We start from the raw sequence: 12,473 nt of genomic DNA on the forward strand, positions 1-12,473 counted from the left end.
ACAACCAAAACACTTATCAGTAGTTCTATTATAAACATCCACTGGCTATGAGCTTTATATGTAGATTATAGTACAATCATTGCCAAACAGTAGAGCAAAACTGTATACAACTACTACATGACAAAATAAAGGTATTTATGATGAAATTAGTAAATGGCTAAAACTTCATACTGTTAATTTAAACACATTTTAAATACCTATTAAATTACTGAAAGATAACTGATGGTGAAGGATTTTGTACACATACTAGATGAGTCTTAAGAGGTTGTAAAAACAAAAATGCCAAATTAAATTATGTGAGTTGCTACAGTACAATTAATAGCTACATGCAAAGCAAAAGGTGAAAGGTCAAAGTACCAGGTCTACAGTTGCCTCGAGGGGTCGCTTCATTGCTTTGGCAGTCGACTGAGTCTTTTAATAGCAGGCAGCGAGCACATGATGGCAGTGGGCCAATGGGATTCAAGCGTATTAACATACAGGTAACAGCAAGCAGAGGTGCGTCATGGGGACAGCATTGCATTGTGGATAGGTGAGAAGGAGAAAACAAAACAAAATAATCGGAATGCAGTTTACCACCACATACAAAACAATAGGCATGCACAATAAACAAAATTAACTGATTCAAGGAAATATACGACTGACTCCTGAATTAGTATGTAAGCTTCTACTATACTCGTTAATAGCTTAATCTAATAGGATTTACAATTACAACAATACTGTGCAACAACATTGGGACTAAGGTTATTTGCTATGTAGGAAACACAACAGTAGTTAATCAATAGTTGTTCATCATTATCAATACATTATCAATTTGAATATACAGTGTGGACTACTAAATAAACGTTGTGATAATGCATTCATTGACCTACAATTGCTTTAAAGGACCAGAATTGTACATGACACACGTCAATATGAAATGGAGACAGAAGGTAACGCTAAAGGGCATTTTAGCTAGGCTACTGTGAGAGGTCATCCTTGGGAAATGTATCTCTACTGAGAGCTAGGCGTGATTCATGTCATCTTGTGCGTTTTAATGACATACTAAATAGGGAGCAGAGAGAGAATGTTATAACCACTGCATTGATGATAACCTATACACAGAATGTGGAGCTCTGTTTATTATGATATTAGGCATCGAATTTGCCATTTTTGTTTCTTGGCACATTTGTCACAAGAACACATTTTCCTGTTCAAAGTATACCTTCACTACACTACAGAATCCCTCAGCATTACAGACGTATCAAGGCCCTAACGTATTTACCAACTCTCTAGCAATAATATCACTGTAAAACCATGCAAAAAATGACCACACAACTGATGATAAAAATACATGGGAGGAATGGAAAGTAGCAGAGCTAGGGTGGAAGATACAGCACATTCTAAGAAAGGCCATGCATGTTGTTGTTTTTTAAGTGCAAAAATAAAAGTCTAAATGTGCTATTACGGGAATTGCGTACATTTGATTCGAGTAATGTTAAATGTTGAATCAGCTTGTTCGAAGGTTGCTGGTGAATCTATGGATGTTTTTCTTAACCCATAGTAATTAGCAGATCCTTTATTCTTAGACTTGTTGGAAGTTTAAGATAAAGGCAAAACCAACAGTAGGCAATAGATGGCAATGAAACAAGACAGTAGCTATAGAAACAGGGTTAACTTTGCAGCAGCTGGCAATTTGAAAATATATTTTCAGAAAGCATGGGAAGCAAAAGGAGAGGGCCAAAGCGAATCTTTAGTTAAACAGCTAGCTAGGTAAAGGTTAGCGTCACATGTCACATAAGGAGATATACAGTGGGGTCCTAAATGATTGACACCCTTGATAAAGATGAGTAAAAATGACTATAAAATAAATAATTCAAATACTAAGCTACACTGTATGCTCAAAAAGTGTAGGCATTCTATTGTTTTACACTAATGCTCAGGAAAAAATGTATTTAGTAATAGAAGTAATACATTTTTTCTCAAAAAGGTAGGGGTAAAAATGATTGACACCCCTGTTTTCAGTACCATTCAAAACCTCACCTTGCGAGGGTAATGACACTGAGCCTCTTTCAGAATTTTTTTAATGAGTTGCAGAACATATCGTAGGGATAACCATTCCTCCACAGAGTGATCTTACAGATCATTGATATCCTTTGTCTGAGCTTATGTGCTGCCCTGTTTCCAGTTCGGAGACTGAGATGGCCATTGCAAAATGTTCATTTTGTGGTCAATTAACAACTTTGTCGATTTGAATGTGTGCTTGGGGTTTTTGTCTTACTGTAAGATCTACTTGCGGCCAAGTTTCAGCATCCTGGCAGAGGCAACCAGATTTTTGGCAAAAATATCCTGTTACTCGGTAAAGTTTATAATGCCGATGACCTTTACAAGGGCCCCAGGACCAGTGGAAGCAAAATAGCCCCGTAACATCAAAGATCCACCACCATATTTTACAGTAGGTATGGGGCTATTTTCTGCTCATGTACTCTCATTTCGACGCCTAACCCACCACTGGTTTGCGTGGTCACAAATGTAGCAAATGTAAATGCCTGGAGTTTGCTAAATGACATTGGCACTTGGATTGGAACCAGTACTTTGGTCAGATGACATGAAAATGGAGCTCTTTGGCCACGCATACCAGCAAGCCAATAACCCCAAGCACACTTGAAAATCCACAAAGAAATGGTTAATTGGCCACAAAATCCACATTTTTGCAGTCTCCGGACTTGAACCCTATTGAAAACCTGCGGTGCAGTCCATAAGCGCAGATAAATTATATCAAGGATCTCGAAGGATTCTGTAAGAAGGAATGGTCTAAGATCACTCCCAATGTGTTTTCTTAAACAATTTAGAAAAAGGCTCAGTTCAGTTATCCTGGCAAGGTGAGGTATTGAAAGAAATTGAAAACAGGGTTGTCAATCATTTTGACCCCTACCTTTTTGAGAGAAAACAAATTATTACTTGTTAAACAAAATCTCTTTCTCTGAGCAATTGTATTAGTATAAAATAATATAATTTCCCAATATTTTTAGCATAGAATATAGCTCAGTATTTGAATTACTTTTGCACATCTTTATTAAGGGTGTCAATCATTTCGGACCCCATTGTACAGAAATGAATGGTTATGCTATGTAACCGTTTAAAGGCAACTTGAGGGCTACTGCATCCTGGGCAACTGTCATTTCGAGTCTTAAGAGCGTATATTAGATGTAACAGTCTTTAATGTTTAATGAAGCTACTTAATACATAAAAAATAAAGCGGTGCTCCACATTCTATGATGTTGGTTAATCAATCAACTCAGGGTAATGGAATAGGATTAAGATAGTAAGCCTACTGCTGTGAATGTAGAATACATTGTATTGAAAATAAATAGGACAAGTTGCCCTTAAGTAAGAAGTACAGTAGCTATACTAGCCAATAGTGTGTGTTCTAAGCTGCTGTCCACGCGTCTGGAGGGAAGCAACTTACCATGGCTGCAGCTGCTGCCTGGGCTGCCACGGCCGATTGGTTGACCTGGTGTTGAGAAGCTTTGATTTTGGCCTGTAAGTGTGCAGGGGGGTGGAAGTACTTGCACTTCTCCCTGGAGCAGCGCGACTTGATGTAGTCCATGCAGACGGTGACCGTGTTGTCGCTGGTGTCGATCATGGGGCTGTCGCTGGGGTGGGCGAAGCGGCAGTCAGTCTCGCCTCGCGCACAGTTCCCCCGCTGGAACTCGCGACACACCTACAGCACGACAACCACACAGGGAGGGAGGTTGAGGACGGTAGAGCACCCTGGCAATGGACCCTGTTTGACCCACTCAACAGGTATTCCATAACGAATGTATATATACAGCATATATCAGACAATAATACATCCTTGATCTTGTTTGTGTGAAAGTGACTCGATACCTCCAGTTTGTCGGTGCGCAGCAGCTTCTGTGAGGGGGAAGAGGAGGACGAGTTGGAGCTCTGGACTGTGACACCGGGGCTTCCAGGGACCATCACTGGGGTACTGGGGAGCATCTCGGTGGGCATCAGGCTCATCCCATGGCTCATAGAGGTCATGGGTGTAAGATATGGAGAGTAGCTGAGACCAGGGCTTGTACCAAGCCCCTGGTTCATATTGAACGTAGGCTGTGAAATAGAAGGGACAACAGTCAGTAAAAACACTACTACACACCTGAAATGAAGGATCTGAGTTTTGTGTATAATAAACTGTACTTACTACTGAATATGAGTAACTTACTACAGGCTGCATGCTCGTGCCTGGGATCATGAAGTGCATCTGCTGGGCCAGCATGGCTGCTGCCGTCTTCTGCTGGATGAGGTTGTTGCGTCCGTTAATCTCTAGCTGGGTTTTTAAATGTGAAGGTGGATGAAGGTACTTACAGTTTTCTCTTGAACATCGACCCTAGAGTAAGAACACAAAAAAAGCCAACTATTAGATGAAGAAAAATTCCCTGAACCTTTTACTGCAGTGGGCTAAATCAGGGTCACACAGTGTTCCTAGGTAGTCTTAAACAAATCTACTTTGAAACAAAAGTATACACCTCTCACACATGGTTATGGGCTTAAAAAAAAGAAGACATCCGTACCATGTCAAATATAGAGTTCAAATGTATTACATTTTGAGTTTGCATCCCAATATTACACTTCATATACATCACAGAAGACTGAAATATAACAAAATTGTTTGACATAGAAATACCAGATTTTCAGCTTTAAAAAAAATCTTTGTTAATTATGAAAAATATTAATAACATTCCCCCCATGAGGCCACTAGGTCATTTGACTGCAGGAAAGGGCTACCCTAAGCCTAACATGAGTATGCATAGGTTAATTCAATTATAAATATGTAGGCCTATTCTTCATAAATTAAGCATTAATACTGGACAGGGTCACTAGAATTCATTGACAACCAAGGAAAGCATCAAAGACATCCAGTACAAAATGACACAAAAGACCACTGCTGGAAGGAACATGGCCTTCATGAAAGTTTCTTCTTGAGGGTCAACAATTTCCATGTCCTGACCGTGCATTACCCCACTCCTCTCAGACCAAGACCATTCAGCTCACAGGACACGACACCGCGATAACAGGGGAACACAATCACGGTGACATGAATCACGCCTTCACACTCAATATCTTTTTCTGTGAGGACAGGTAGTGAGGTCGTTTTGATCATGCTATTGTTATGGCATAGAGGCAGTACGATTGACAGAGAAGATAACATTGTTCCCTATGACAAAAGCACACAGGGGATGGATGCCCGCAGTGTAATGGAACAGAAAACTGTTTGAAACACTTTTTTTGTCAGAAGTGCTTCATAAGTGCTTCTATGATCAGGAGGTAATCCACAGACACACTATGAGTCATTTATGAGAATAATAACGTACAAAGTTGATAGGCCAAAACTTTTAATTTAGCAGGAAATCAGTGGCCTACAGCCTACACATTAAGAGGTGGTCACTGATCAAGTAAGCCTAGTAGTGGGCTCATGTTCAATAGGAAAATTTGACCTAATGAAGGATGGTTGTGTAGGATGATGAACAGAGGACAAGAAAGCTAGCTGTGACCCACTGCACTATTGCTAACTAGCCGTAGGCTTTAAACCTACCAGCTAAAAGAGGCTTATGGGAAAAGCTGAATGGCCAGAAAATGTCTCTGAGCTTGCCAATGTAGGGAATCTCTTCACACTGACATCCCATCCTCTTTGTTATGGAACAGTAGAATCCAAAGTCCATTCACAACAATTTAGATGTCAGCCTGATAGCGTCCTCTACTCCGCTCTGCTCACTTGACCCGGCAGTGATTTTTAGCCCGACCTCAAACCCATTGCAAAATATTTTTTTCACACAAGTAGAGTAGCTCACTTCTGAGTAGCAGGGACCTGAAATAGACAGCAATCTGAACTTGAATTACACTAAAGAATATTTTGCTGGCAAATCATTAAAGCAGTGATATCACTGTCAGTCAAAAGAGTGAATTAATGAGAGATTAGCTGTCTATGTCCTACATATTCAAATGAGGAAATCCTTCAATAATTCATGTCAATGGAACTAATTTCATAAACAGATTAGAGCTACTGAACTCATTTGTGACTCTCCCCTGAGATTTATATCAATTATTACCAGGGAACACCCACATGGACTGCCACATAAGGGAATGACAAACCCTTTTGGAAAGTTGCCATATATCAAAGTCAGGGTGTGGATCAGGGTTAAAGTCGAGCTATTGCGTAATGCAATTTGGCCTGACCTCTTTGCCTACCAGTCCTGATCGATTGTGGCTCCCAGACGAGATCATTCGAATAACAACATTTAGCTAAAGTAAAACACAGCATAGTCTACTGCAAACTCTGCATTTCCTGTGCTAACTGAGTCATGCTGCTTATTCAATGAATGGGAAGCAGACAGTGCTTTTGTCAGCTTTCACTGTGGACACACACACACACACGGACACACACACACACACACACACACACGCACACACGCACACACACAGACTTCCATTATATCAATGGAAGTCTATTCCACATTAATGAGACACAGATTAACTGTTTATTCAGCCAACAAAAGAGCTAAAACACAGTTATGTGTTCTTCATTAACAAAGGTTCCAAGTCCTTTAGGGATGCATGAGTTCAAATTGGCTTTCTTACCCAGGCCCCTCATCTACGTGTCTTCCATTCATGGCAAATGAGAGGGTCTGAATTATTTAGAGATGTGAAGAGCATACATGCAGCTGTGACAAACAACACAGGCTCCCTGTTCACCGCTCACAAAACACAGCCATGCATCTAGTCTCTGAAGAAGAGATAATGTCATCAGTTTGACAAATAGGCTTTTTTAATCTTTCTCCTTGACACCCACAGCATCTTCAATATATACTTTTGAACAATCAGTATAAACTGAGTAGGCAGGTACACTTAAAGAGATCTGTGGAACTACAACAATTAGCCCAATTCCTTCCCCTTGAAGGTAGGTACAGTAATAGCCTTTATTCCTAGGTGCACAACTCAAAAAGAGCTTTAGTCTGTACTCTGGCCTGTCCCAGATAGCTCATGTTATCTATCAACTTAAGGCTCTATTTAAGCCACAATATCCTGATACCCCAGCCTCGTACTCAGTTCTTTCTGCTGGCTGCTATAAGGTTCTGGTCGCCCCAGACATCCTGGAGTCTGATGCCAGGCCAGGAAGCTGGCAAAGTGGTAACAATTGCTTTCTGACAAGAGAGCAGAACCCACACACCGGTCTCTTATCTGCGCTTAAAGGAGCGTAATATCCTTCTCAGGTGTGAGAGGATGATAGTTGTTCCTTGGCCAGAATTGGAGACCGCCAGACATCAGAATGGTTTAAGGTTTACAGAGAGCTGCAGGTAGCCTAGCTCGAAGTGTCTGGTTTAAGTCTCGAATCACAGGTTAGGCTATTTCAGAGGCTATTTCACGTGACAACATTTAACGACAGTAACCTATATGAAGACTAGAAATTATCCCAACAAAATAGTGAGACATATAAATGGGATCTACACTTATACTCTTTGTGCAATTCACAATCAGCATTTAGAATGTTCTATGGCTCTATAGAGTAATGGGCTGATTCATTAGCGTAGCACTTAAATGAAGGGAAATGCTTTGTGTCGGTGTAACGTTCCGTTTCGAACGCAGCCAGAGGAGGTGTGAATACTGCAGCAGGATAAAAGGATCATTGTTCAGTGAGTGTTAAATGCCTCATGGGAATGGTTGTGGTGGGAGAGCTGCATTTTGTCCTCCAAGCATGTGGATTCGTTTGGTTGAGAGCTCATCGATGTGTCAGGTAGCCTAAGTTGACACAATGAGAAACAATAATGGGAAATCCTCCACTGGCTCCATAAGTTCTGTTTATATCCGTTTGTGGGACACTTATCTGGAGCTGATCGGATTTATATTTAATAAAAGACAACATTTGGGACAACATTTCAAAGTCAACATCTAGGCCTATTTAGAATGGTCTGTGTTTCACTTTCACAATCTCTCTCACATGGCTACTCCTTGTCAATAAACACACAGCCTCAGACCATTCATTGTTTACTTACCTCATATTCCCCGGGGTAATTAAGTAGCCTGTTTGTGTCTCCTCTAATAATCCTACAGATGGGCTATAACAAAAACTGCTGAGAAACTAGAAATTAATATGCTAATATACATAGCTGAGCTGTTGTCTCTTAAGCCTGGCTTTCCACTGCAGCGAGAGTGCTAATTCCAAACACACACACACACACACACACACACACACACACACACACTCTCCCCTTTCCCACCTCCTGTTTTCCTGCTCTCCCACATCATATCATCTGCAGAGAGCTCCTGCAGCTAGGCCACACGCTCACCCACCCAGCTCTCACACTAACCCAATACTGCACAGCCCACAGCCTAACCCACATCAGGGGGGGCAAAGGCCCACAGCGCACTGTGTGCCACTTCAGCAAACATCAACAGCAACCTACACCACCAACTGCCATACACCGTAATGTAAAAGAGCACGAGAGGCTCTTGCTGCTTCACTGAATCTGATCTTGAGCTGCAGAGCAGCTTCCTATCAGCTATTCTCTGGCTGCTATAGCCCTGCTCAGCTCCAGCTCTCTCTCCAGGTGGTAGTGGTGAGGGCTTTGATGTCATGAACAGGATGCTGGATGAGCCTGGAATGTGAAAACCGTGTGAGTGTTGCACCTGAACCAACAATCACCAACTGCTCATACTCGCATGCATGAAGGCATCTGCACTCTTAAAAACCCCAAAGGGTTCTGCGGCTGTCCCCACAGGAGAACCCTTGGAAGAACCCCTTTTGGTTCCATGTAGAATCCTTTTCACATAGGGTTCTACATGGAACCAAAAAGAGTCTACATGGAACCAAAAAGGGTTCTCCTATGGGGACAGCCGCAGAATGCATTTGGAACCCCTTTTTCTAAGAGAGAAGGCCTACAATAGCTATCCGCTAATGTGCTCTTTAGATTATCTGATCTCATGGCTTTGTCTGGTAGGCTACATATCCATGCCCAACAGGAAGTAGGTAGAATAAAAACACAACATGCTGGCTTGTGAAGTCTAAATATGGTTCCAACTCCTCACTAATCAGCCAGATGTTGAACTCATTATTTACACTTGAATTTAGGATATGTCCATTCTTATTGTGGTTTAATGTAATGAAAGGTCTGGTATAATTTTCAGCTTTTCTGAAGAAGGCATATTGATCCTCTGAGTGCCTAAAACGAACATCTTACCATAAACAATTTTACACACATAGAGTGGAGAGTGGAATAGACACAATGTTATCCAAGATCCATTCACAAGTGTGTGTGCCATATTCCTTTCCAAGAAATGCTTTAATTGACGCAAATAATATTGACGTGAATATACATTATTCAGGTTAAGAGGAAATGTTGAATCAATAATCAGTGCTTAGGCTAGTAGGGAGTATAAATAACCAATGATAATGACGTTAGCAGCACAGAAAGGTCTTTGGGAGACGCATGCAAATGGTAAGCATACCATACTAGCCTAAAGATTTATGTAAATTGAGTGAGTATAGGGAACAGAGGAGGTACTGTCGATGTCTGGGGGAATTCTGGGTCTGAAGCCATTAGGCTTAATACTCTAGTGTTTTCATCTGTACAATGCATGGCCTTTCATGGCATTCAGCTCTTCTGCTCATGTATTTCCTGGTCCTCAACACACTAAAAGGGAGCACATGGTTCTATGGGGCACGGCAGGCTCAGCTTCTGTTTAAACAGTAACAAAACTGCCGTGAATGAGGGAGGAATACAGGAAATCAGAAATAACGACCCTGGGTGATGAACAGGAGCCTCAATTCGCTTTACTTCTCAAAGGAAGGTGGAGCAGGTGCCGACTGCTGAGGGAACGGGGTGAATAGGGGTGAGGGCGTGATGTAGCCCCCCCTCATTAGAAGAAAGGAGTGTAGAGATCTCATGTACTGTAGCTCTGATCTCTTCATGAGGTGTAGAGTAGTTCTCTCTGTCCGTCTTTGGTTCTGTTACTTTCACCTGGTGGGTTGGTGTGACAGCCGTGTTCCTACTGTGAAATGTTAAGCATTGGTGGAGTTCCATTCCCTTTCACACGTGGACTCGACCCCTGGTCCACCCCTCTGTTGGCCTTGGCTCTAGCCCTTAATGCACAGCTGTTCTAGAAGAATGGCAATGGTGTAGGCCTTCTTAATACAAGAGGGCAGTGATGGATTTACAGGGGTAGAAAAAACTTTTAAAAGTTATACCACTGTTTAGAAATAATTCCAGCTCTATTAACAGAATAGGATTTACACCGGCTTTAGAGAATTAAATTTCACAACGATGCATTATTCATGTTTCACCCACCTAATGCCAAAGTCACCCTTAATATGAGGCAGATGTTCAGTGATCAATTTACATAATATAATATTAATATGTCATATCACACATTGTCTCAGGTTACATTGTGAGAGGAGAATAAATAGTTGCCTTCAACGTTAGGCTATTTAGAGGAGATATCACAGAATAACAAGAAGATTTGATGTTTTCCATTGGAGTAGCCTAAACCCTCCACAACAAAAACAGGAAACACAATACATGATCTACCGGCCAATAAAAGTACAAGCTCACGAAACAGAGTGGCCATTTTTGTGATGTACTGTATCTGGTGGCAGCTCGGTTCATAAATCTTTGTTAGCGCGGCAGCAGACATGGAGCGGATAAATTAGACTAATCCCAGTATAACAGCATGTGCTGTGCTATGCTGGCCACCCCACCCACACACTGAATGTTAAACACCACGCAATAAACAAAACAGCCCGAAATGCTGGGGAGTGGCCTGAGCACAAAAGATACAATTCATATTTGCTCCTCAGTACTGTTTGGGATACAGGTTAAGGGGATTAAAAGTGATTCTGAGGACAGTGCGTGTATTGTCTTTTTGACATGTTATAAGCCTATAAGCTTTTGTCCCGTACCCAGAAGCAGAATAAACATTTGTATTGCTCACCACACTTCACCATTCTGGTGTCAGCCTTGTTTAACCACCTGAAACATGAAGTCTTCAAGTCTCATTTCCTCCCAAATGTGTCAGGAGGGAATTAGGACTAGATTCAGTTTCACACTCTGAGCTATGTTGACAGCCATTCAGTAGGCATGGAATGCGTGTTCCATTAATATTCCTGCTGCTGCTTTCAATATCTCTCAGGGATGTCATCTAGGGCTGGGCGATATGGCCAAAAAAATCCTATTTCGAGTTTTTCAAAATAATGGTCGATTTACGATATATAATGCTTTCTCTAAATAATCTTTATTGTACAATTAAAAGATAAAATACACTGCATGTAAAACAATCAGCAATAATGTAATGAATTTAGAGCTTGTGAAATTATAAGCAAAACATAGCCTTCCACAATCATAAGACCTACTGATATTTTAATTATTTCATCAAAATAGTTCAAATCAAAATATCCCTGATCTGGATTTTAAGTTAGTCTATGAAAATGCCCTTTTTGTTACAAATTTAACCGGAACCACGCATAATGCACTTTCACTAATAATGACTAACTTCTTGTAGCAGGCATTTAAGAAAATGAGCACAGGTCTCATAAACAATCTTTCAAATTTGGCTTGGCTTGGCACCTAAAACACCTAAAACAATCTCTCAAATTTGGCTTAGCACCTAAAACCCTCACAAACTTTTACAGATGCATCTTGTCAGGCTGTACACCGCCTGGTACGGCAACTGCACCGCCCACAACCGCAGGGCTCTCCAGAGGGTGGTGTGGTCTGCCCAACGCATCACCGGAGGCAAACTACCTGCCCTCCAGGACACCTACAGCACCCAATGTCACAGGAAGGACAAAACGATCATCAAGGACAACAACCACCCGAGCCACTGCCTGTTCACCCCGCTATCATCCAGAAGGCGAGGTCAGTACAGGGGAAATCAAAGCTGGGACCGAGAGACTGAAAAACAGCTTCTATCTCAAGGTCATCAGACTGTTAAATAGCTATCGCTATCACATTAGAGGCTGCTGCCTATATACATAGACTTGAAATCACTGGCCACTTTAATAATTGGAACACTAGTCACTTTAATAATGTTTACATATCTTGCATTACTCATCTCATTGGTATATACAGTATTCTACACTATTCTACTGTATCTTAGTCTATGCCACTCTGAAATTGCTCGTCCATAAATTTATATATTCTTAATTTCATTCCTTTACTTAGATTTGTGTGAATTGGGTATATGTTGTGAAATTGTTAGATATTACTTGTTAGATATTACTGCACTGTCAGAGGTAGAAACAATAACATCTGCTAAACACGTGTATGTGACCAATACAATTTGATTTGAAGCACAAGCCCACGTACTAGTGAGTTGCCAGCTAATCTTTAACAATAACATCTGCTAAACACGTGTATGTGACCAATACAATTTGATTTGAAGCACAAGCCCACGTACTAGTGAGTTGCCAGCTAATCTTTATACACTATGTACAAAAGTAT

The 12,473-nt window shown here is 41.1% G+C and overlaps 1 protein-coding gene across 27 annotated transcripts in view; it reads right to left on the reverse strand.

Moving 5' to 3' along the window:
- The window catches only part of LOC109867098 (muscleblind-like protein 2a), a 37,053-nt gene that overhangs the window by 6,609 nt on the left and 17,971 nt on the right, over positions 1 to 12,473 (reverse strand). For 8 of the 27 annotated variants that reach the window (XM_020456079.2, XM_020456088.2, XM_020456051.2 and 5 more), the window contains exons 3-6: positions 4,184 to 4,369; positions 3,868 to 4,092; positions 3,446 to 3,700; positions 358 to 411 (exon numbers count right to left, since the gene is read on the reverse strand). In XM_020456079.2, coding sequence (XP_020311668.1) covers positions 358 to 411; positions 3,446 to 3,700; positions 3,868 to 4,092; positions 4,184 to 4,369 — 720 coding nt within the window. The remainder of the gene's footprint in view (positions 1 to 357; positions 412 to 3,445; positions 3,701 to 3,867; positions 4,093 to 4,183; positions 4,370 to 12,473) is intronic. The other 19 variants (XM_020456120.2, XM_020456139.2, XM_020456149.2 and 16 more) reach the window with 3 other exon arrangements.

The sequence above is a fragment of the Oncorhynchus kisutch genome, linkage group LG2 (assembly GCF_002021735.2).
Source record: "Oncorhynchus kisutch isolate 150728-3 linkage group LG2, Okis_V2, whole genome shotgun sequence".
Taxonomy (NCBI): Eukaryota; Metazoa; Chordata; class Actinopteri; order Salmoniformes; family Salmonidae; genus Oncorhynchus; species Oncorhynchus kisutch.